We start from the raw sequence: 26254 nt of genomic DNA, 5'->3' as shown, positions 1-26254 counted from the left end.
CAGGTGCTTTATTAGAAATTGTTATACCACTCAAATTGTTCGTTTTTATTACTGTCAGGACTGCCAACAAAATAATGTGGTAAAAGTTACACAGTATTCAAAAGAAAGGGGATGTTTTTATTAAAAATCGCTACACCACTACATTTGTTCGATTTTCGTGTTGTCAGCACTCCAAAAGAAGGGGGTGGTAAATCTTATTGATGCAAAGCACCCTATAGAAAAAAGTATGACAGGTCCCCTTGTCTTGTGGTTCAAATTATAATCAGAGTTGATAAAATAAAGCCTCCGTAAATTGCACTACACCTCGCTAGTCTTAGGCACTTAATGAACACAACAGCCTACATACAACGGTTGTGCATGGTGAAATCTAATATACCATATAAACAGCCCACACAGTACTGCCAAATGTGAAGTGTGTAAAGACCCAGGTAGTGCGTGTATAATGTGCTGCACTGTATTGTTAGAGAGGTCTCAACCTCAGTATAGTGCGTGCAACTAAGCTGTACTTAGGCCAAAAAAAAAAAAAAAGGGGGCACACAATCATGGCAAGTATAAACAAACATGCTGGTTGTCCTACGTTGTATGCAGTTTATAGAGTGACCCATGGAATAGCATCATTCAGCCCCAAACTATCTAGTTTAAGTTTGAATATCCATTTTTGTTCTTTGATAAACAGAAACTTGATGATATCGCTGACGTGCGATGGAACAAAAGGTTGCTCCAAGACAATCCACTTCATATCTTCAGCTTTGTGGTTCATGGTTAGAAAATTATTCGTAAGGCCTGTTGACTTTTTCCTGCACCGTATCGTGCTCTTGTGTTCACTGATCCTCTGTTTGATCTTGCATGTCGTCATGCCTATATATCTCAGTGAGCACGGACATGTGATCATGTAGATGACCTTGTCAGAGTTACAATTTGTGTGTTTTTTCAGAACCCACGGCCTACCAGTGCCTATATCAACCGTTTTTGTGTTTTCGTTCTGCGGACAGGCAGCGCAAGAGCCGCACGCATAGTGGCCCTGGACGGAAGGCACCCCCCAGAGTGTATTAGCTGGAACAAGGGCTTGAGTTCTTGGTCTAGTATGGGCCGGAGTAACTCTTAGACTCATACCCTTCTTAAATGAGAAGAGAGGGAGAGGAATGGTATCAGTTGCCACGTTAAGAATTTTCCAATGTTTGCGAACCGACGTTTGTACTTGATTTGATAGTACACTGAAGGTGTTCACAAAGGTCAGTCTGTCCAGTGGCTGTTTCTTCACTGACGGTTCAAGCAATGCCTCACGGTTATTATTCGCTGCACTTTTCTTGGCTTGTCGCACTAGGCGTGATGGATAGTTACGATTTTTTAAATTGAAGCGATAGCGCCCCAGCTTGTACTTCAAAGTCTTTATTTTCTGAACAATTCCTGCGTATCCGCAGGAATTGGCCTACTTGCAAATTTTCCCGCAGGTCCCTGGGATGATGACTGTTGAAAGTCAGAAGCGGATTCCTGGCCATGGGTTTATTGTAGAGTTTACTCCCCAACTTCCCTTGTACTGGATAGATCGAAATGTCCAAGAAGGTGAGTTCTGTTTTGCTATATTCGACTGTAAACTTCAGGAAACTATTTTGGGCGTTAAGCCAGGACTGAAACTCCATGATAGTATTAGGAGGACCTCGCCAGACGACAAATGTCGTCTATACATCTTCTCCACACCAAAACCCAATGGTAAAAGGGGTTACTGTCTGTCAATACCCGTTCTTGTTCAAACACATGGACGTAGAGGTTGGCCAGACTCGGCGCAAAAATGCTGCCCATAGATGTTCCAGATATTTGTAAACAAAAATGGTGTCTTCAAATTTTAAAAAAAATTCTGTCATGGGCAACCTCGCACACTCCATTATGAAGTTTACAGGTGTAATACTATCGAGGTCTATGGTCTCTAGAAGGCCTCTTATTACCTCCAAAGTTTCTTCCTGTGGAATACAGGTATAGAGTGACTCCACATCGAAACTGACCAAACAGTCAGTCTCGGATTCAAAATCAATGTTCGGCAATAATCCCAGGACATCTTTAGTGTCCTGCAGATAGCTTGGCATTTCTTTAACCAGAGGTCTCAGAAAGTGGTCCACAAAGGTTGACAATGGTTCTAGCAAAGAACCGATGCCTGAGATAATAGGCTGGCCAGGTGGTGGTCTCTGGGATTTGTGAATCTTTGGTAAAACGTAGAAGTATGGCATAGTGGGGTGACTGGTGACCAAAACCTGTGCTTCTTGTGCAGTAATCCACCCTTCTGCTTTGGCTTCTTCTAGGAGATATTTAATCTCAGTTGTCAATCTAGGTGTTGAATCTATTACCAAAATTCGGTATGATTTGTTATCCCCCAGTTGTCTCAGACATTCCGTGTGATAGGTGTCAGTGTCTAAGATCACCGTTGCTCCCCCTTTATCCGCCGGTTTTATCATGATGGAATTGTCATTGGTCAGAATGTTCATGGCAAATTTCTCTCTAGCTGAAAGATTTTGGAAAGTGGTGTGTTTAGAATCACATAAAGCTGTCACATCATGCGTCCCTGCTTTTTCAAAAACCTGAACCTGTGTGGGAACTTGATGTGCCAGAGGTGTAAAAGTAGAAGCCACCTTCAAACTGGTGTTAGTAGTGCACATTCCTGATGATCCTAGATCAGCCTCTCCCACTTGGGATTTGAAGAAGTGTAAACAAATTTTCCGAAATAATTTTTCAAGTTTGCATCTAAATTGGAAAGGGTCGCCTTTATTCGTAGGGACAAGGCCTAGACCTTTGTTTAATACCAAGTGCTCATCCTCTGTTAAGATGCGTGGTCATGGCGTTTGCTGTTGACCCCTCCTGCTCCGTGTGTTGGGGAATGTTTGTTCCGTACCCCAATGTACCTGGACTTGGGCTCTCCTCCTGCCTCAATTGCGTCCTCGACCCTGCCCTAAAAAAGGCTGATTGTCAAAATATTGTGGGTATGATGGAAATTGGGGAAACTGTGGGTAGCCCCACGGGCCTGGCGGCCACCAAGGCCCCTGCTATGTACCTGGGCCTTGTGTGCCTCACCTACGATTAAATCTATTGGGTTGGCCTCTGCCTCTATTGTAAGGTGCACCGGTGTTTGAGGTGTCTGAAACACTTGAGCCCTGGTCAGAACCTGATGTAGAGTAGTCTGAGCCATATCGTTTGCCTCTTCTATTATATTCTGCAGGCAGTAAGCATTAAGCTCTGCTTAGCGTTCAGCCGCGATTCAACATTTGCCTCGAGGTTACCTGCCTTTTGCCTATGTTTTCACTTAAATCGAGCATAGGCATTATAAATAATCACATGTGGCAACCGGTGTATTGAGAGTCTGTTTTAAGATTAAGGCGAGCCACATTGCCTACATGCTAAGTTTATTCATCAATAACTGTATATCGAGCCATAAGTGACTAATGACTTTGTTTGTTAGATATCCATGCTTATTGAAAATAGACGTGAGAAGGTATTTTGGATATCTTATTTTTGACAGAGCACTTTTTCAGGGCCCATCAGATTATTTGACTAGTAGTGTTGACTTACTCGCCAGGTTTGCATGGCAACATATGATTTTTGCTCAAGCTGGCCTGTACATACGGAGGACGAATGCTACATCATTAAGAGCACCTGACATTAGAAGTTCCATAGATACACCTTGGTAAGGGGCTTCCTGTGATAAGTTTTTGTTTAGGGAGTTTTTAGATGTAATAAGGTTTAGTTAGGAACTGATCCATAGAGAGAGTCACTCCTAGTGTGATCTGTTATGTTTACCTATTTCTAGAGGGGGCCTCATCCCCTGAGCAGTCGCCTGGAGAGGTGAGGAGTACTCCCACACAAAGCGGGTAAGTACGTTTATTATTCTATCTATTTTTCTTTTTGAGACATTGGATGTCACATAAAAGTGGTTGGCTGGACAAGATTGCCAATGAACGCAATGAGAGAGAATCTGGGCAATAAGGTTCTTGGATGGCCTGGGTCAAGTAAGATGGGATGAGATTCGATCCTGTTGATAATTGTTACACACCCTTTTTATCATTTTTGTAGGAATGAATTCAAATGTTCCTGTATGACAAGCTTACCTGAGGGGAGCTACAGGATACTGGTAGGCTGTATCGCACCAACAATTTCATTCTTTTTTTGCACTAAAAATCTTTGCAGTAGCGTTATTTTGGTCCTGACGAAAGCCTAGCGGCTTTTTCCATCGCAATTGACAGTTATTCTTTCAAACTGTCAGCGCACTGTTTTTAAGCTTGACACTTGGATAATGTTTATTAATGTTTCAGAAATTATCCTAGTAGCCAATTTTATCAATTTCACTGCATGATTTTCACTTTTTGCACTGCAAACCTTAAGCACCTCATATCAAGACTAGCGGGTGGCTGTACCGATCACTGGGGTACAATACTAGCTGAGTTTTGATACTTAACTTGGTGGGTTGCACGAATACGGCAACCTCCAACAAATCCCAGATGACGAAGAGTAGCCACTTATGTGGGCTGATGGGATTCTTTTGCACTAGATGTTGTTATTTTTTTTCTTTTGCCTAGACATCTAAGAGTCTCTGCGCTTCCATTTGCTTTCATTGTTAGACAGGTAGTTTCTTGGTTTGTTGGTTACTAAAAACAGACCAGGTTCTTCCAAAATATTGAGCTAGCTGCAAATTGTTCTCAAGGAGAAACTAACTTAAAAGTCAGTTTCAGATTAAAAAACAGACTAAGAAAGAAAAGCAGTGCAGATATCACGTCTAAGGAGGAATGCATAAGCTCATTGTACTGTAGATTGTACCTATATCGATTTAGCCTGTGTGGAACATGGCCCATGTTTTCAAGTACATAGCATCAAATGAGCAGAAAAGGTACACTTCACAAGAAAACGCCTTGTGCTTTAAAAAACAAACCAATCAAAGCACTGCAAAAACGCTTTCTTCAAAGCGAAGATAAACTACCTTTAACTGAATGAGCTTAAGAGCAAAAAAGAAGCAGTTTCACCTAAGCCTTTGAATAGTCATGTCATTAGAAGACCACCAGGAAATAAAAAGAAAGATAAACCTGGCGGTTCTTGTCTGTTGTTAAATCTACTTTCTCTTTATGCATCATCTCACGCAGCGCCTGGCTACCCCCCATGGTTACCCCTCGGGGTGATTAGCACGCTATACAAATGCTCATTTATTGATATGTACACATATTGCACTGCCTATACGGTCATTCATTGAGCGGCACAGTTGGCTTCATACATACCTCTTGCCTATATTTAGGAGGTTCCCAACCATGCGCTGAAGCACCTCCTGAGTGCTGACAGCTGCATAAAACTCCTCAGTGACGTGATGGTTGATCAGGTACTCACACTCTTTAACAGTCAACTGTTTCCCTTTTCCAAAGGCATCAATATAGACGTAGTCGAAGATATCAGAACTTCTGTAAAGATGAAGACACTTGAAAGTTAGTTACTTCAATTGAATACATAACATATTATTGCATATTCGGATGCAACATCAGCATGAAGAAGATCTCTCTTTTTGTGACAGTACACAACCCAGAATCATTCCCTATGTGATCTCGGGGCATCCTTCTCTTGAAACTCAGTTGAAAAATACTGCAGCCCCTTTTCTATGAAGGGTCAGATTTTACATTTAGCAATCTTAGGAGACAATTCACAAACACCATGTATTGACATACTAACAAACTTCAGCTTGCCACTCTGGTGACTTAAATGTAAAGCACAGCACATCTTATCCCAGACTTGAGAGCAAAAGCTAGCATTCATTCTGGCGGCCACAGTCAAACATAAGCATTGGGGCTTTGGAGAGAGCAGCATAAAACAGTGGATCCCACTATTATGACTCTCAATACCTACCATATTCATGAGGTAAGATTACCTCTACAAAATCTCCAGAATGGCTGGGAATGTTGTGATGGAGACATGCAAAGGACATCAAGCCTACATCACTGAATTAGCATATTGCCTTTCATAAAATAAAAACAAGCATCATCAAAGCCAGTAACCCTGTCTTTAATGTGCTAACAAAAGGAAACCGCAATTAAGCATGCTTGTATTTATGTGCTATCTCATTACAGCCAGGCCTATTAGCTTTAGCAAAGCTTTGTATAGTAAAACAGATGCAGAAGATCGATGGATAAGAACAGGTGGTAAAAGCAAATGAAAAATTCACACGCATGAAAAAATGGAAAATAAACATTAATGCAAAGTCAAATGGAATGACGTAGAAGGAAAAGAACAGCGCCGGATACACTCATGGGTGACAAGCAGTGCTCTAAAAATCCACCTAACATTACAGTGAGAAAGACAGGACGGGAAACCGTAGTGTCGTGTGAGTTTGCAACGATGAAACCATTGTTGCTTCTGATGGACTCATCAGAACTGTAATGTTAGCATTAGAGCATAGTGAAGTGAATGCAGGTTTACAATGTTGAGTTGACTGTTACATGAAGAAGAATAAAAGCGTGTTGTACTAAGCTCTGTGTGTGGCGTAGTAATTGGTGAGTACCTGGGCTGGACGCTATAACTGGCAACAAGATAGGGGATAGGTAACCCAAAGATAGACAGTGCTCTACCAGAGAATTTGCCGTAGTCCAGCAAACTGCTTGTGCGTGCCACATGTGCCTCCGAAGGGCGGAATTGACGTTTAGCATATGTGGAGTCAAAGCGCAACCCCAGTCCGTGTAAAGTATTTGATGATAACTATGGCTTCATTGAGAAGTTTTCACATCGCTGGCCGAGAACCTGGTGGCAAGGCCGCAAAGAGAGGTGCTGCGCTACTACCCAATTCAAAGCCATACACGACAGAGTGATAACACTGTAGGCGGATGCAACCAGGTTTTTAAAAGAGAGGCAAATAGTGACAGTAAAGCACAAGTTACTTACCTTCGGTAACGATATATCTGTAAGAAACAGTAGTTAGGGTTAGATTCCTTACCAAAGAATATCCCCAGGCGTCAGACTGGATCCAGAAAGTTTTGCGTAGCAGTACCCCTGCGCGTCGGTAGGCGTCGTCTACGGCTCCGCGTCCGTCGTCGCTGGGATGACGTCGGAGTACTTAGACGCCGCCCTCGAGCGCTGACGTCAGTTCTTGTACATAGCTTTCCGAGCCAGGAACACAGAGCCATGCTCATTGCACCATCAGGATTCAAGCAAGCCGGGCCGAAGACGCCTGAAATGGCAGAAACCGGTCCCCGGAAGCTTGTTTCCTTCCCAGTGTAAGAATTGGCTTTTGTAGTCTGGTCTGCCCTGTTCCCATGATGCACTGGGCCAGGGACAGACTAATTTGCATACAGCCAGGTTCTGAAACTGGGATGGTGCAATGAGCTAAAAAACGGTGTTGGATCTAGCCCTGATCTCTTGACTGGGTTAGAGTACTCTGTTTAATTCAGAGACTCTGTCCATCACCACCCCTTGTTGTAAATAATTTTGTCCACCCTAAGCGTGGAAGGGTATACTCAGATGTGAGTCCCTTGCTCATTGCACCATCAGGATTCAAGCAAGCCGGGCCGAAGACGCCTGAAATGGCAGAAACCGGTCCCCGGAAGCTTGTTTCCTTCCCAGTGTAAGAATTGGCTTTTGTAGTCTGGTCTGCCCTGTTCCCATGATGCACTGGGCCAGGGACAGACTAATTTGCATACAGCCAGGTTCTGAAACTGGGATGGTGCAATGAGCTAAAAAACGGTGTTGGATCTAGCCCTGATCTCTTGACTGGGTTAGAGTACTCTGCTTAATTCAGAGACTCTGTCCATCACCACCCCTTGTTGTAAATAATTTTGTCCACCCTAAGCGTGGAAGGGTATACTCAGATGTGAGTCCCTTGCTCATTGCACCATCAGGATTCAAGCAAGCCGGGCCGAAGACGCCTGAAATGGCAGAAACCGGTCCCCGGAAGCTTGTTTCCTTCCCAGTGTAAGAATTGGCTTTTGTAGTCTGGTCTGCCCGGTTCCCATGATGCCCTGGGCCAGGGACAGACTAATTTGCATACAGCCAGGTTCTGAAACTGGGATGGTGCAATGAGCTAAAAAACGGTGTTGGATCTAGCCCTGATCTCTTGACTGGGTTAGAGTACTCTGCTTAATTCAGAGACTCTGTCCATCACCACCCCTTGTTGTAAATAATTTTGTCCACCCTAAGCGTGGAAGGGTATACTCAGATGTGAGTCCCTTGCTCATTGCACCATCAGGATTCAAGCAAGCCGGGCCGAAGACGCCTGAAATGGCAGAAACCGGTCCCCGGAAGCTTGTTTTCTTCCCAGTGTAAGAATTGGCTTTTGTAGTCTGGTCTGCCCTGTTCCCATGATGCACTGGGCCAGGGACAGACTAATTTGCATACAGCCAGGTTCTGAAACTGGGATGGTGCAATGAGCTAAAAAACGGTGTTGGATCTAGCCCTGATCTCTTGACTGGGTTAGAGTACTCTGCTTAATTCAGAGACTCTGTCCATCACCACCCCTTGTTGTAAATAATTTTGTCCACCCTAAGCGTGGAAGGGTATACTCAGATGTGAGTCCCTTGCTCATTGCACCATCAGGATTCAAGCAAGCCGGGCCGAAGACGCCTGAAATGGCAGAAACCGTTCCCCGGAAGCTTGTTTCCTTCCCAGTGTAAGAATTGGCTTTTGTAGTCTGGTCTGCCCTGTTCCCATGATGCACTGGGCCAGGGACAGACTAATTTGCATACAGCCAGGTTCTGAAACTGGGATGGTGCAATAAGCTAAAAAACGGTGTTGGATCTAGCCCTGATCTCTTGACTGGGTTAGAGTACTCTGCTTAATTCAGAGACTCTGTCCATCACCACCCCTTGTTGTAAATTAGAGACGACACTGGTGCCATAAAACTAGGGCCCTCAAAGGGAAATACCTTAACCCTAGATATCGGTCCGCAGAACGGGGAGGATGGGTGGGGCGGTAAGGAATCTAACACTAACTACTGTTTCTTACAGATATATCGTTACCGAAGGTAAGTAACTTGTGAATCTGAAAGAAACAGGTTAGTGTTAGATTCCTTACCTTAGAATAGATACCCCAGCACTACCAACCCCGGTGGTGGGTCTGCGGACCGAGATCACACCAGAAAGTCCTGGAGAACGGAACGGCCGAAAAAGCCATCTCTCCAGACTTGGCTGTCCAGGCAGTAGTGTCTAGCAAACTTGTGCAGCGAGGCCTACGTAGCTGCCTGACCGATGTCCTGCAAGGGGACTCCCCGACCCAGGGCAGTAGTAGCCACCCTGGCCCGAATGGAATGGGCCCTCAGCCCAACAGGGGGATCCTTTTTAGCCAAGGAGTAACAGACCTTGATGCACAACATGACCCACCAAGAGATGGTCCGTTTGTGCACCGCCCGTCCCGTCTTCGTGCCCAGGTAACCAACAAAGAGCTGGTCATCCACTCGGAACTGGTGTGTGTGATCAAGGTAGAAGGAGAGCGCATGTTTTGGGTCCAGATGGTAGAGCCTCTCTTCCTCTTTCGAGGGATGCGGAGGCGGACAGAAGGTGGGCAAGGTGATGGACTGCCCGATGTGAAAGGCCGTAACCACCTTGGGCAGGAAAGAAGAAAACAACCTTGTCCGGATGGACAGAAAGAAAAGGAGGCTTAGAAGATAGAGCCTGGAGCTCGCTCACTCTCCTGGCAGAGGTGATGGCAACCAGGAATGCAGTCTTGAGAGTCAGAAGACGAAGAGGGCAATTGTGAAGTGACTCGAAAGGAGCGCACATCAGATAGGTTAGAACAAGGTTCAAGTCCCACTGAGGCATCACGAAAGGAACAGGAGGAAACATGTGCGTGATGCCCTTCAAGAATCTATTTACAACAGGGGACTTGAAAAGAGAGGGCTGATCAGGAAGCCTCAAGAAGGCAGAAATGGCAGAGAGGTAGCCCTTGAGAGTGCCCAGAGCAGAGCCCTGATGGGCAAGAGAAAGAAGGAAGAGGAGAACCTCTGAAAGGGGGGCAGAGAGAGGATCCACAGCCTTTGCTGTGCACCACGCCACAAATGTGTTCCACCTGCAGGCGTATACCGTTTTTGTGGAGGGACGCCTGGCTGCCAGAATCACATCACAGACTTCCGAAGGCAAGTCAAATGGCCTCAACTGCCGCCGCTCAATCTCCACGCATGGAGGTGGAGGCTGGACAGGGTCGGGTGGAGGACCGTCCCCTGCTGCTGCGACAGAAGGTCCTCCTGAAGAGGCAGACGAATCGGGGGATCGACTGACATGCTGAGTAGCTCAGGATACTAGTATCTTTGTGCCCAGTCCGGAGCCACAAGGATGACTTGGGCCCGGTCTCGCCTGATCTTCTTCAGCACTCTGGGCAGAAGTGGTATAGCGGAAAGGCGTACAACAGACTGCAGCTCCACTCGCGATGAAAAGCGTCGCCGAGCGAGTGCCGCCTTGGAAATTCCAACGCGCAGAACTGATGACATTGCGCGTTCTCTTTGGTGGCAAATAGCTCTAACCAAGGCTCTCCCCACTGCTGAAAGAGACCTTGTGCCACGTCCGAGTTCAGACACCATTCGTGATCCATCATGCACCGGCGGCTGAGTTTGTCCGCCCTGGCGTTCAGGGAACCTGCCAGGTGTTGAACGACTAGGGTGACGCCCTGGTGTTCAAGCCATGTCCAGAGGCGCAGAGCCTCTTGACAAAGGATCCACGACCCCACCCCGCCCTGTTTGTTGCAGTACCACATGGCGGTGGTGTTGTCCGTGAACACCTGCACTACACTTCCCCGGACAGAGGGAAGGAATGCTTTCAGTGCAAGTCGGATCGCCCGCAGCTCCAGAAGGTTGATGTGGAGCCGGAGACCAGAGGTCTCTGATCTCCCTCTCTCCCATGTGGCCTCCCCATCCCAGGAGGGACGCATCTGTCACTACTACGTGCTCCGGTTGGGGAAGGGAGAGAGATCTGCGGCTGACCCAATCGCGGTACGTGAGCCACCACTGCAATTGTTTCGCAGTGCCCTCCGAGATCCGGAAGCAATCGGACAGGCTGCCCTATTGCTGTGCCCACTGAAACTTCAGGTCCCACTGCAGAGCCCGCATTCGCCAACAAGCGTGATGCACCAGAAGGATGCAGGAGACCATCAACCCCAGGAGCCGCAACGTCAACCTGACCGAGACTCGGCTAAAAGACCGGAATCAGAGCCTGAATATCCCGAACCCGCTGTTCGGGGGGGGGAAACCCGAAACTGCGCTGAGTCCAGAACCACTCCGATGAAAAGGAGCTTCTGCGACGGGCACAGGTGTGACTTCGGCACGTTGATGGAGAACCCCAGTGAGTGCAGGAGGCCGGCCGTAGTCTGGAGATGACTGCTTGGGGCGAGCCCGCCTTCAACAACCAGTCGTCGAGATAGGGGAAGACTGAAACCCCTAATCTGCGCAGATGACTGAAATCCCTAATCTGCGCAGATGAGCTGCAACCACCGCCATCACTTTCGTGAACACCCGTGGGGCGCTGGTAAGGCCGAAGGGGAGCACGGTAAACTGAAAGTGCTCGTGGCCTACCGTGAACCGCAGGTAACGCCGGTGGGCCTGCAGGACGGGGATGTGGAAATATGCGTCCTGCAAGTCCAATGCTACCATCCAGTCTTCTGGGTCCAGGGCAGCTAGGATCTGAGCCAAAGTCAGCATCTTGAACTTCTCCTTCCAGGGGAAGCTGTTGACGATCCTTAGATCCAAGATAGGGCGTAGGCCCACTTTGCCCTTCTTGGGTACCAGAAAGTAGTGGGAATAGCAACCACGTACTACTTCTGGCCCAGGAACGCGCTCGACCGCCCCCTTGGCCAAAGGGGCCGTAACGTCCTCCTGCAGTAGTTGCAAGTGATCCCCCGACATGCCGTGGTACTGCAGTGGCATGACTGGAGGGGTCACCTCGAAGGGGAGGGAGTAGCCCCTTCGGACTATTTGCAGCACCCACCTGTCCGATGTGATGGAGTGCCAGTGGAGGAGGTGATGGCGAACCCTGGCGTCGAATGGGCCTGAAAATTCGGACTAGAAGGATTTTGAGGCAGATGCTGCGGGGGCGGGTGTGGACTGGCCTTTCCTGTGTCCCCCGGCACCGCCACGGCAGTTACCACGTCCGCGACGGCATTGAGTTGGGTTCTGCGGCCTGTGGCTAGCTGGACGTGAGGGGCGCCCCTTCTTTGGCCGCGAAAGTGACGAAAGGCGGAAGTCTGTTGGCGGAGGCCCAAGGACTTGGCCGTAGCCCTGGAGTCCTTAAAACGTTCCAGCACGCTGTCCACCTTATCGCCAAAAAGGCAACGGCCATCAAAGGGCATGTCGATAAGGGATGCTTGGACACGCCCGAAAAGTTGGCGGACCTCAGCCAGGCGTGGCGGCGAACCGCCACCGTCGTTGCAATCGCCCTGCCTAGCGAGTCCATGGTATCCAGCCCACACCGAATGGAATATCGTGCTGCATCCCTTCCCTCCGCGAAGGCCTGTGTTAGCTTTGCCTGGACCTCCACCGGGCACTGCGGCACTACTTCCGCAACCGTATCCCACAAAGAGTGAGAGTAACGGCCCAAAGGGCAGGCGGTGTTGACCGACCGCAACCCCAAACTTAGTGATGAGAACAGTTTCTTGCCGAACTGGTCGTACGTTTTGGATTCCCGATCCGGAGGGGCAGTCGGGAATGCGGTCTGGGAAGTTGAGGCCTTGATCACCAGGCTCTCAGGGGTGGGGTGAACGGACAGGAAACTGGGGTCACCTGGAACCAGGTGGTGGCGTCGGGCCACGTTCCGATCCACAGGGAGGCCTGTGAAGGGCTTGAACCAGGTGCCCATCAGTGAGTGCCTCGTTGAATGGCAGGAGAGGCTCCGAGGAGCTTGCCTGCGGTTTGAGTACATCAGTGAGGAGGTTAGTCCTCACTGCCGTGACTGGGAGCTCAAGAGCCAAGGCCTTGGCTGCCCGAGTTAACACCACGCTGTATACAGCCCCCTCCTCCGAAGCCACGGAAGGAGGAGAGACAAAACCAGTGTCAGGCAAAGTGTCCAGACCACTGGCTTCCCCAAGTTCGTCCATCCAGTCCTGACTCAACTGGCACTGCAGTGCCAGAGGGTCCTCAGACCCCTCCCAATCCCCCTCGTCCTCCATCTCCTGAAAGTCAGGAAGAAATGATGGAGCCGCATCGTCGGTGAAGGGCTCACCTATCGGCGTCGAAGACGGCGCCGGGCGGCGCTGGTCCGACGCCGGATCCGGACCGGGGTGGGGATCAGGGACGACGCCGCCTGAGGACGGTGCCGGGGGCCACGCAGGGGACGACACCCTTGGTGATGACGCCGGCGGAGGGGTCGTAAGGTCGACCGGTGTCAACACGGATCCAGGCCTGGATCCTGAGGAGCCCTGCGGCGCCGTGGCCGAAGCACCCGACGGTGCCGTGGCCGAAGCACCCGACGGCGCCGCGGCCGAAGCCGCTGGCCCGCTTGGGCTGCCAGACGGGTTCCCGGGGCCAAAGGCACCTTGACGAGACCCGACAGAGGGAAGCGCGACCTCATGGCCATGAGGAAGGCACTGATCTCCTCCGGCGTCGCGTTCAGCCCAGGGGTCGGCGGGTGTGGAGCTGGAAGCTGCGCTTGCGGCTCCGGCGTAGCCGCGTGGGTGGTGTCGCCCGAACCCCCGGCTGCGTCGCGCGAGCGACGGGGGGGGGGGGGGGGAGTCAGAAGAGCGATGTCGCTTCTTCGACGTCTTGTGCCTCGACTTACCTTCTTGTGCCCCGACGAGTGGTGTCGACTCGCCGAGCTATGATGACTGTGCCCCGCGACCGGTCCCTCGACCTCCTCTTGAACTGGGACCTCGAGCGACGCGGGGCCGACTGCCGGATCTCGAGTTGCTTACGGGACCTCTCCCACCTAGCTTTCGATGTCCAGGCACGGCAGTCGGGGCACGACTTGTCATCATGGTCGGCCCAGAGGCAATAAAGGCACTGACGGTGGGGGTCAGTAACCGACATCAGTCGGTTACAGTCGTCACAGGGCTTGAACCCCGGCATCCCTACCAGCACCGGAGTCGAGAAGATCCAAAATAGACCGAAAAGAGTTAGTCAAAAAGTGACTAAGGAGTACTTCTCTTCCCGGATCTGCGCTTGCTGGCGCGTAAAAAAGAATAACTGACGACAGCGCGCGGGGGCAGCGTCTAAGTACTCCGACGACGTCATCCCGGCGACCACGACGCCGAACGCGGATCCGCAGACGATGCCTACCGATGCACAGGGGTACTGCTACGCAAAACTTTCCGAATCCAGTCAGACGCCTGGGGATATTCTAAGGTAAGGAATCTAACACTAACCTGTTTCTTTCAGATTTGGAAGATAACGCTACAAAAAGCACCGCTGCGAGGTAGTGATCAACCAGGTGTCCGATAGCACAAAGAGATGCCTTAAGGCAAAGCATTACAGATACTAGAAACATGGCCACCGTGATCATAGTACCCATCTTTAAAAAAGGGGACAGGTCTGACCTGAGGTGTTATCGCTCAATCTTGTTAAATGATTGTACATGTAAATTGATGGACAGCATCATGTTAGATCACCTGAAGACTTGGGTAACGGAAAGTGAGAAGTTCTCCAATATGCAGTATGACTTCAGGAGGGGCCTGGGAACTGTTGAGCAGTGTCTCAACCTCCCCCTGGCCATAAGCAAGTGCACAATAGCCAAGAATGGTTCTCTTCAATTGGGTTTTATAGATCTTACATCAGCATTTGACTGGGTGGAGAGAGGGAAACTTTGGGAAACAAATACTGGATCTGTGCATAGATACATCTTTAGTCAATTTGTTAGCACAGAAGCATCAGGATGTGACTGGGAGGGTCAGGTATGGGGTGGATGTGGAACTTACCTCTCCTATTAAAATGAACCGTGGGGTATGTCAAGGGTGCGTGCTTGCCCTTTTTTATTCTGGTTTTATATTAATGACTCAGAAAGTTATATTAACCAAGCGCATGTTGATGTTCCCAAGATAGGCTTTATTTGGGTTTACAAAGAAATTAGGATCCAGACCACTGATTCAATAATTAAGATCTATAAGGCTTGCTCGTGTTCTGTAACCTTGTATGGAGCTTTTGCAACCCATCTTGCCTTCAGGCTATGGAGAATCATTTCCTTAGACGACTATTAACAGTCCCAAGTAGTCTCCCAATTATTTTTTGTCATAATGAACTTGGTCCGACTCCTCTAACCCACTGCACACAAATAGCTCCAACTTTGCTATGGCACTCAGTATGGGCAACAGATGAGCCAGCCTTAAATCATGCAATAATACTGGATTGATTTGGCCTTTATCATATGAAGAAGGTACCAAGGCCTAGTTATATAAAAAGGCAGCTGGATACAGTGGGAATGGTGGATTGTTTTTATAATCCTGAACAAATCGCCAAGATTTCAAAAACCCAGTTAAAAGGGGATCTTTTATCTCTTTTAAAGACAACCAGTGAGCATCTGGGAACTAGGAAAAAGAGTTTTGGAATATTTGCCTCCTGTACATTCTCCATGTGTAGAACCCTATCTGTCTTTTTTCATATGAAAATGTTTTACCTCATTCACTTTAGGTTCAGCTTAGCATATTTCCTGGTCTCTTAGCCCCACAAAGGTTATTGTGATGCTGAACTCTAAATCAACTCAGAACATGTTGCACTTTTTGTTTGTCGACTCTACACTAAACTGAGGAGGGATTTTATTATCCCCCATTACGATTTTTAAACATCATGAAGTGCAGGCCGGCTTTGTATCACCTTTAGCTTTTGAATGACGAATGTACACGTTTAATGGTGTATAGATATATTTCTACAGCAGTCCGTTTACGGAACTTAGTTGGGAAATGATTTTATTTATTCGTAAATGGTATTTTTTACTGAACTTATTGTTATTACTACACCTTGCTCCAGCCACGTCTTATAGCTTTTTCTGTTCTATTTGATAACTAATGAACTACTTCTGAATATTATGGTTTTCTGGGGATACAATGTTGTTTTTAGGATTTATATTTGTATTGTTTGTGCACTGACCTATGTTTACTGGTACAAAGTTTCTATCTTTGCCCTCATTTGGAAACCTGTGATTTGCTGCTATGTGATGAAATACCATATTATTTTTTAGTTTACACTGCCGACTATGAATTTTATCAGTATGAATGTTATCACATACTGTCTGTTTCTTGTTTTAACTTTTGATGTCCTCTTTTATGGGTGCAAAAAGAACCGAATAATGAATATTTGACTGACGATAAAAAGTCATCTGCTTACTAGTACTGATTAAAGAGAGTCATTGCGCCACAACGCTGGAAGAAGTGACTCCAGAGGAAGCACCAGGGGCTGTGCTTGCAGAACCATCCATACCTGAAGCAGCACACCACCAAAGCTGCAGGGGGGGGGCTCAGAACAACTCCAGAGGTATCTGAAGTTTAGAAAGCAGAGAACAGCAATCAGAATCGTGAAAATTGTATTTTCCAATGGAAACCAAGAAAGAGGTCAAGTTGCCTGTCAGTATCAAAGATGATTAGGCAGCTTGGAAATCCGTTAAAACCGATTGTGCCTGACAGTACCCTGCTGGCTGAAAATCAGCTGACCGGATTTAAACCGAATATCCCGATTTTTCACATTTGTTGCACTGCTTGGCCACTTGAGGGAGCCAAAGCAGTACAAAACAGAACTGTACTGAAAATTCCAATTTGAAATAAAACAGCGAAGAACAATGGGAGCACCCCGATTAAATTAGGGGAGCCACATTGATTGGCAAGGATGGTGGGCAGGGTCAAACACACCTAACCACACTGAAGACGACAAGACCTAGCTCCAAGAGCCAGCAGGCAAGTTCTGTAAGGGAGCTGTTTTACTACAATGCAACCTCTGAATTGGCAGAATCTTGGACCCCACCTGGGTTTGGAAAGGTAGCGGGCCTTGTTCAGTGGTAGTGTTGGTGGTGCAGGTAATTCTTAGATTCAGCAATTTCACCTCGCTTGTGTATAGTTGGTTTGGGCCTGGTGCCTCCGATGGTGCGGAGTCCTCCATATAATGAGTACCTAGATTCTGGGAAATCAATGTTAAAAACTGTGGCAGAATACTCAAAGGGGAAAATTGTGCTGTATGGGTAGAGTTGCGCCCTGGGCGGTATAAGCTCTCCGATGCCAGTGGCTGTTCTGCCCGGCCAGGAGGTATGTAAGCATTTTACCCGAGCACCACTTACATTACACAATATACCCCTGACGCCAATTCTCTCCTCCAGTGCCATTTTACAAACCTCCTGGGGTGTCCATTTCTCCTGAGTGTCTGCAGAAGGCAGGCTACCTTGACCAGGTGTGTGGATACTGCCCTACCAGGATCGAATGCTGTGCCACAAGTGTATTTGCTTGCAAACATCCCCTCCATATGGGTAGGCACCTGGAGTCCCCAGTGTTTTGCTATGTAGGCAGCTTTTGTGCTTGCTGCATTCAATGTGCGTGGCACTTTCAGGAGTAATCCACGCAGCCCGAAGGGGGTCGAATGGTTGAAAAGTGCAAAAAAAAATCAACCAATGATGGACCTCGAACTAGGGACCCAGCCCCCACTTTCCCTCCCATAACTGTAGGTTTTTTATTTGCTATTTTATGTAGTGCAAACTCTACTTGAAGGTGTGGGAGCACTTTACATGAGCACCAGTTACATTACACAATGTATCCCCTACTCCAGCGCTCTCCTCCAGTGCCATATTGCAAACCTCCTTTGGTGCCTGTTTTCCCCGAATGTCTGCAGAAGGCAAGCTGCCTTGAACATGTGCTTGGATACTGGAGGTGGGCAGGGCTTGCAGCTCTAAAAACATCCAGACCTGTGAGTCTTCTTTTGCACCCCATCTGCTGTGGTATATGATTAGTGCAGTCAGTGTTGGCCTTTTGGGTACATCGACCACCTTCCACTGGACAAGCACCAGCACTATTGTAATTGTAATGGTAATGGTATTTATATAACACCCCTGGCGAGGCATTGAAGCGCTTTGCGGGGAGTAGCACGCTACTCCAGTACCGAAAAGGTTAGATTGACAAGCAGCACAGATTGGAGGAGGGCAGGCATGTATTTAAATAGTGCCTAAGACCCTTGACCAGGCATTGAATTGGTGTTGTACAGTTCCCAAAACCATCCACTTCCCAACATTAAACTTCAGAGTGCAGTTGTATGTTTAAGAGTGTAAACCTTAAATGTCATCACTATGTGGTGACAAATTTCTAATTGTATATGCCTACCGTGTTAACAGAAATGCCCATTTCTCCCTTCATAACCCACTATAATACAGGGTCCAACACTAGAGACTGACTCCTATGAGATAATATCCTATAACACTTTACATAAAAATGAACTTCAGGAAAAACTCTAATCCAAGTAATTCCATTTGTATTTAGCCGTGCGAAAAGGAAGAACGTCAATGAGGCCGACAGTGACCTCCAAACTATAATGAACTGCGGAGAAACATTTCCTCTAACAAAGTTCATCATATAAAATCACATTCCGCTGTGGAAATTTTATTTGGCAATGAACTAAAAAAAGCTTTGGTAAAATAGTGAAGACCGTGAAAATGTGGTCTCTCATTATTTTCTCAACAGTATGCAAGGACGGTCTCGAAGAATGATATGTGCGTTGTATTTTTTGCAACTTTGTTAAAGAGCAGACAATGAAGTCCACAGTGTTGCTCCTTTCTCTGCATCTTTGCCAACCTGTTTGTATGCGTTTTTTTTCTTTTGTATTGATCTAGTCTGTGAAGAAAGAACTGATAACAAGAAGATTATCAAGAACCTTAAGAATCTTGCTGGTGAAGGTGTAAAAGTCCTAAAGACAACGAAGCGAACTGACAAAATTAAATACAGTCAAATCAAAGCAGCCTTGAATCTCAAGTTTAATCCATTGCCAAATGTAGATTAAGAAAAATACATCTTCGGTCAAGCACGACAGAAAGCTGGTGAGACCACTGACAAATTTGTTGAGAGAGTAGATACGTTCATCAAACACTAAGTTCAATTAATTAAATGATGAGGAAGCTATACGCCTCATAGTAATTGACAGATGCTTGCCAGATTCATTCACGCAAAAAATGCTCAGAGAAACTTTTAGTCTAGAGTGAGTTCTCATGGCTGCCAGAGCTGAAGACTGCGCTGATCGACAAGCTGCTGACATGGATGCCGGAGTTGCCCAGAGTGAGTCAGTCATGAATGTGAAAAGTAAGCCAAAGCACAAGGCCGAGGGACACAAAATGATTTCTCCACAGAAAAAGAAGTTGTACTTTTGGTGTGGATTTTTGTTTCCACACAAAGTTAAATGTCCCGCCACTGGGCAGATAAGCAACGGCTGTGAAAAAGAGAACCATTTTGTGTCAGTCTGCTACGTGAAGGAAAAACTAAGTGCGTCACGGTGTGAAGACAAAATGGCCGTCCAAAAGTTCCAGAAGCAATGTTCGACACATGCCCATAAGGCCAAGTAACCACATCAGCTGAGGCAAACTGACACCAAAGTCGATTGGTATCTAAATCTTAATCAAACAGTTCTTCAATATCAATATCAAGTGAAAGTGAAGAAGAAGGTTGTGCCATGTCGATGTTTACCACAGAGAAACGTGCACACAATGGACTGGCCGCATGTAAGGAAAAATACCGGTCGAAGAAAAGTCAACACGACAAAGCATGAACATCATTCAAACATTGTCCGAAAATCACTTTAAAATTCAACATTTTTTCAATACCTTTCATCATCAACAGTGGTGCATCAATAAATATTATGCCTGAGGAGAAATATACTGAACTGTCTCCATTACCCAAACTTACGCTATAGAAAAATAAAGTGCATACATGGACTGCCTTGATGTCACTACAAAGTTAAGGATCATTTGTAGCAAACATAAGAAAACAAAAGCATCCATTCATGTACTTCAAGGTACGGCACCCATCGCCTGTTTACTCAGCTTCAATACAGCTGCTTATATGGGACTGATATCCGTGAACTATATATAACATGAATGCTCATCATGAAATAGTAACTCAATTGCCTTTGTTGTTTCATGGGTTGGGAAAACTCAAGACTATGAAATTCCAATTACACTTGAATGAGGACGCCCGTCCTATTGTTCAAAGACACAGACGCATTGCCTTTCAATTACAGGAAGCTGTTGAAAAAGAACTTGAATCCATCCTCAAACACTATATCACCGAGTGTTCCACTGTTCCAACTCCACGGGTTTCTTCCATAGTAGTAGTACCCAAAAAGGACAGGGAAGGAGCTGTATGCTTCTGCATGGATATGCGTCAAGCAAACAACGCAACTGAAAGAGAACGACATCCAGGTCCGCACAATGCTGACTTGATAACACAATTGAATTGTGCATAGGTATTCTCTCGCGTTGATCTGAATACATGATATAATCAGTTGGAACTCAAGGAGAATTGCAGGTACATTACAACCTTGTATACATACGTTTTGGTGGTTCATCAGCTGCAGAGCTATTTCAAGACGTAATTTGACGTATCATACAGCCTTTAATGAAAGCTTTCAATTATAGTGATGACATGTTGGTTTTCGGAGCTACACAGAAGCAACACAACAAAGCTCTCAAGCAAGTGTGTGCCATTTACTCGCTGATGCCAGTTTAACTTTGAATGCTGAGAAATGCAAGTTCCATAACCCAAAGTTAAAACTATTTGGCCATATCTTTTCTGACGGGGGCATGACACCCGATCCAGCTAAAGTGCAAGTGCTGTCAACTGCCAGCCAACCACAAGATGATTCCATGTTACAGCCATTCCTTGGCATGGCCAGCTATTACTCTAGAAACATACTAGACTTTACCACTGTCAGTGTGAAAATAAAGACACTTGACGAAAAAGAATGTTTCTTTTCTGAGGTCACATAAATGCAAGCAAAGCTTCCAGAAAACCAAACAAGCTACTTAGAATGCTACTGAAGTGGAACACTTTGATCCAAAGCTTCATACTGAGGTTGTTGTTGATGCTAGTCCTGTCGGGTTAGGCGCCATCCTTGCACAGCAGAGCAGGCACTCAAATGCCCAAAGACGTATTGTGGAATATGCAAGTTCAAGTTTGTCCCAAACTGAAAGTGCTTGTTCACAATCTGAGAAAGAAAGCTTTGCAGTGGAGTGGGTTTGTGAACATTTCATGTATTCTTCTATGGGAAGCACTTAACACTTGTGACAGATCATCAAGCATTGTTGTCTATCTGTGGCAATTCAAAGACAGAAATGACTCTTCGTATTGAACACTGGGGACTGGGACTGCAAAAATATAACACCATCGTGCATCATCCAGGGATAGATCAGAACACAGTCAGCTGCTTCTCACAAGTGCCTCTACAGTGCCCGGCACCCATTCTAACGGCTGAAGCATACATAAATGTAATCGCAAAATCAAGCACATTGCATTGGAACAAATTGTCACTGCCTCAAGTCAAAATAGTGACATGCTAAAACTGAAAGACATTATTACAGATCAGTCTTTGTACCAGCACTCTCGACCTCTTATCAGTGACAGTGAATATCAGAAGTTTAAAAATGTCAAAGATGAACTGTCTGTTACTCAGAAAGGCATTTGTCTAACAGGTTCGAGAATGGTCTTTCTAGAGAGTCTGCGACAGCAGATAATTGAAGCGGCCCATGAAGGACATTATGGAATTGCTGACCCAAATGAGCTCACCCAGACCAAGTCTGGTTTCCAGATCTAAATGAGAGAGTTGAAAGAGAATTGAAGGCCTATCATCTATGCAACTGCCTGTCATCGAAAACCAGTCAACACATCTTAAACATGTCAGAGTTTCCAATGCATGCATGGTAAAGAATTGCGGTTGACTTCTTTGATCCTCTTGGCAACGGACATCACCTGATGGTGATCGTTAATGAATACTCCTGTGTACCACTGATTCACGATCTCTCATCTATCACTCAAGAAAGAGTAAATGAGAGATTAAACGTCATTGTCGCGATATGGGCTGTTCCTGCGATCTTAAAGTCAAACAGCGGCCCACCTTTCAACAGTCGAGAATTCTGAGACTTTCTCAGTCATCACAATGTGAAGCATCAGAAGAACACACCTCTTTGGCCACAGGCCAATGGCCTTGTCGAAAGATTCAAGAGAATTCTTAAGAAAGCTGTCCAGCGTGCTGTACTAGAAAAGATCGGCCTTAAAACGGTCTTAAATTCAACTCTTCAAGCTTACTGTTCCACCCCTCACTTGACCACAGGTGAAAGCCCTGAAAACTTGATGCTCGGGAGAGCTACGACGACCAAGTTACCTCAATGGACCAACAGAAGATCAAATACTGAGGAAGAAACCAGCATAAAATACTTGGATCGCAAAAGGAAAATCAAGGCCTATGCAGACAAGCATCCACTGAGAATCATAGGGATCTTCTTAAATTTAAAATTTATATTGTACCAGAATCTGGAAACACCTACAATGAATATAAATTGATATTTCACATCTTATTTCAAGTTGTCAGATGTAGCAGTTTACTATCGCCCATAGTAGACTGCCTTAGTGTTTATCAAGTAGATAGAACACACCACGATCATGTGGCCATATTATATCTCTACAGAAATCAGTGTTACGTAGTGATATATAAATGACTTTGCTTTCCTGCTCTCCCAATATTATCAAATGAGTAGACGTTGTTTTAAATATCTTTTCTCCGTTGTGTTACATGGAACATTATTGTCTCTAAATGTGCTTGACAACAGATTGTATTTGTTGTGTTCTGTCTAAGACTATGTATTCCTGTTAGTTTCTTGTCAACAGAACTATATATATATATATATATATATATATATATATATATATATATATATATATATTCACTAAAAAAAACATAGGTTATAGACCATATATAGTTAGGAATTAGCATTTAAAAAACTGTATCTTACTCACACAAAACCATTGAAATTCCATATATAGTTAGTTGCACTAACTATATATCGCGCACCCGCACTGATGACATCTCAAATGACATCACTGATGACAACATCCAGTGACTGTATGTTTCTGTAAAGTTAAAATATGTCTTACATATTGACGAATGAGTGGATGTATAAGTGTCTGGATGAAGGATTTAGTAGGTGCATGACTGACTGTATAAGTGAGTGATTAAATGTGTCTCACTGAGTGCATGGGTTAGTGACTAAACTGTTTTAAATTGTGCATCATTGTGTCTGTTGTTCTGTAATCTGATGCATGTGTTGATCATTAGCTATATGACTAACTCTATGGGTTATTGATTGCTTGCCCAAGTATTTGTATGGGAGACTGAGTGTGTGTGTGGGTGTCTGGGAGGTGTATGACTCTGTGCAAAGATGTGTGAGCAGTTGATTCACTAGATGTATGGGTTCAAAAAGGCATGTGGAAACAGCTGTATGGGCAGTTGACTGTGTGCATGAGTGTATTGGTGAGTGAATGGATATCTCAGTGCTACATGTCAAAGTAAGTACATATGTAAAACACAGTACATGTGAGAGTTGACATATATAAATAACTGTGCATAAGAGCCAGTGAATGTGTGAGTGGCTGTATGGATCATTGTGAACTTGTATCAGGGATTGTATAACAGAGTAAATATGTGTTAGTATATGTTTTAATAAGTAAGGTGTGTATAACTATATAGTTGAGGAAATGGAGGTGTGATTGATTCTTTGCAAGACTGACTAGGTGTGTGAGTAACTCCATGGATGAGTGACAGTCTGTGAATGTCTGTTTACACTGAGTGTATCTAAGGTTATATTAGAGTCTGAAGAGGTTCATCGTATCATCACATGAATGATGTCATCAGTGATGTGATCAGTAATGTCAAATGAGATGTCATCAGTGATGTCATCAGTGATGTCATTTGAGATGTCATCAGTGATGTCATCAGTGATGTCACTGACCATGTCATGAATGATGTAATATGTGACATCATCAGCAGTGGATTGCGGGTGCGCGATATATAGTTAGTGCAACAAACTATATATGGAATTTCAATGGTTTTGTGTGAGTAAAAAAGTTTTTTAAATGCTAATTCCTAACTATATATGGTCTATAACCTATGGTTTTTTTAGTGAATTTTCAAGGTTTTTTAAATGCTAATTCCTAACTATATATGGTCTCTAACCTATGGTTTTTTCAGTGAATTTCAATGGTTTTTTAATAGCAAATATCATAAGCTGTCGAATGTCAAGTACGTGGTAAGTAAAAACATTTTCGTGTTTATGCACACTGATCTGCTTTGAATGCTGCCCTCCCTCATTTCTATTAGGAGTACTCTCTCTTTGCAGATAGTGAAGGGTAGTTAACGCAGGCCTTTGCCCCCGTTGTAATCCGTCGTGCCTGCTTCTCTCTCCATTTGATTGATTGTTATCCAAGCATTTACTGTTTTAGAATTGGTTCTCTTTGGTTCATTCTCTATTTACAAACAAGCACAGAGTCGCAATACTCTGTTTAGTCTTTGCAGATAGTGAAAAATCGTGTAAAAAAACAAAAGGGATCGAGCAAAATCAGTAGGCCACTAATGGGATCTCTTTTTGACCTCGCTAAAATAGAAACATTAGGAACAACCCCTCATGAGAAATACGAAACTAGTGAGATGAACTGAACTCCACACCATGATGGCTGCAAGACAGCTCGGCTCCGCCACCCACCCCGCCCAAAATAACGATAAACTCTATGCAAATATTACAAATATATACAACACACCAGCAAAGTAACAGGGTGAAACATTTTATTAAATAACTATTTACATAACTATTTTATACTTTTTGTTGCCCGATCCGGCTAGCTCAATCGATCGAGCATGAAACTCATGCACTCTGATAGTTCAAAGTTTTGAGGAGTGCTTGTTAGACTGTCTGAAGCTTATTTGCACCTGCTACAGCTTCACTATTCTCAATGTAAGTGGGGGCTGTTTGAGGACGTGACTGCATTTGAAAACAATGTGATGCGGTGCCTCCCTGAAACGCTTGACGGAGGCCCCCGAGGGACGGTGTGATGGCGCGGACTCGGAGGGGGCGCCTGGCTCCGGCCCCCTCCCCAAGTCGTGTTGCCCTGGTGTGGCCTGAGATCGCCCCCGACATAGGTGGCCGGCTCCCGGGGTTAAGCGGAACTTTTTGCCTTTTGGTGACTCTTCCATTCTGGACCTTGTCCCACAATCCGTTTACCTGAAGACACGCTGTAGTGGGGCGCCCCTTTACCGTTTCAGTTGCCATTCCGCCCGCTTTTGCTACACTGTGCCTCTTCCGCTATTCAGCTGTTTACCGCCCGCTCTTGCGACTACAGCGTTTCGCTCACCATGTAGTTGAGTTGCTCCCGCTCTTGCGGTGCAGCGATAGGCGGCTGCCACAGGACTCTCAAAATGGCGGCCGGCTCTTCAGATTTGGGCGTGGTCCACTAAAATGGCCCTGCGACACCTTGGAACTCGGACGCTTGTCTGCTAGGGCTTGGGCTCCATTCTCGAAAGCGTCCCCTCAGCCTTGAAGATTCTACAAAAGTCTTGGGGGCCCCCGACTCCCGCAGGCTTTTGGTGGGGAGCGGCTGCCATGATTGCTCGTGGAATGGCCACGACGGAGCTACGAGATGGTGGTGCTCTCATGCTGACGCCAGCTTCAGTCTGAAACATCCAGAAACACTGTAGACTACCAATTCGATCAGTTCCGGTAGCGCCCCAACGTGACCCGGTAGAGAAGAACTTGCCCTCCCCTCTTTGACTGATGGTTCTTGTTGCCTGTCCCTTCTGTTGTCATTTAACAGAACTATTTAGCCTGCTGAAAGGGGTTGTGTTCCGACCGCTGGTTGGTGGAGACATTTTGACTATATTCTGGACCTGCGTTGTCGCGTAATGCGTCATATGACGCGCCGCGTTAGCGCATCCGGAAGTGCTCCGATGCGCGAAGCACAGCTTCCCGGAAGCGGGGCGCGGCGCGCAGCGCGTAACGTAAGCATAACAGGTCATGTGACTTGTTAATAAAACTTTTCATTGGTTCATTTTACTTTTCTTATTCTAATGATGAAAGGCTTGGTCATATGACCTAAAAATTACACTTTTTATTACTTTCGAACATTATTTTTTCTTAAACATATATGTTATAATGTTCCAGGCTAATGTACTTTCCCGGAAAATTTACAACTGTCCTGCAAGTAAAATATATTCCTTTTTCGAGAAAAAGGGCGTTTCTTCGTCCCATGACGGAGCCGTTGAGCAAAAGAGGCTCGGCCTGCTGTCTTAGTCGCCGATACGCCTGAATATCAGATTCTTATCGATCACTTTATGTTGCAGGAG

The 26254-nt window shown here is 45.9% G+C and overlaps 1 protein-coding gene across 3 annotated transcripts in view; it reads right to left on the bottom strand.

Moving 5' to 3' along the window:
- Nucleotides 1-26254, bottom strand: part of FBXO21 (F-box protein 21) — a 179000-nt gene that overhangs the window by 68720 nt on the left and 84026 nt on the right. For all 3 annotated transcript variants that reach the window (XM_078667123.1, XM_078667124.1, XM_078667125.1), the window contains one exon: nucleotides 5250-5426. In XM_078667123.1, coding sequence (XP_078523249.1) covers nucleotides 5250-5426 — 177 coding nt within the window. The remainder of the gene's footprint in view (nucleotides 1-5249; nucleotides 5427-26254) is intronic.

The sequence above is a fragment of the Lissotriton helveticus genome, chromosome 11 (genome assembly GCF_964261635.1).
Source record: "Lissotriton helveticus chromosome 11, aLisHel1.1, whole genome shotgun sequence".
In the NCBI taxonomy this organism is placed as follows: Eukaryota; Metazoa; Chordata; class Amphibia; order Caudata; family Salamandridae; genus Lissotriton; species Lissotriton helveticus.
This window is presented reverse-complemented; position numbering and strand designations above follow the sequence as displayed.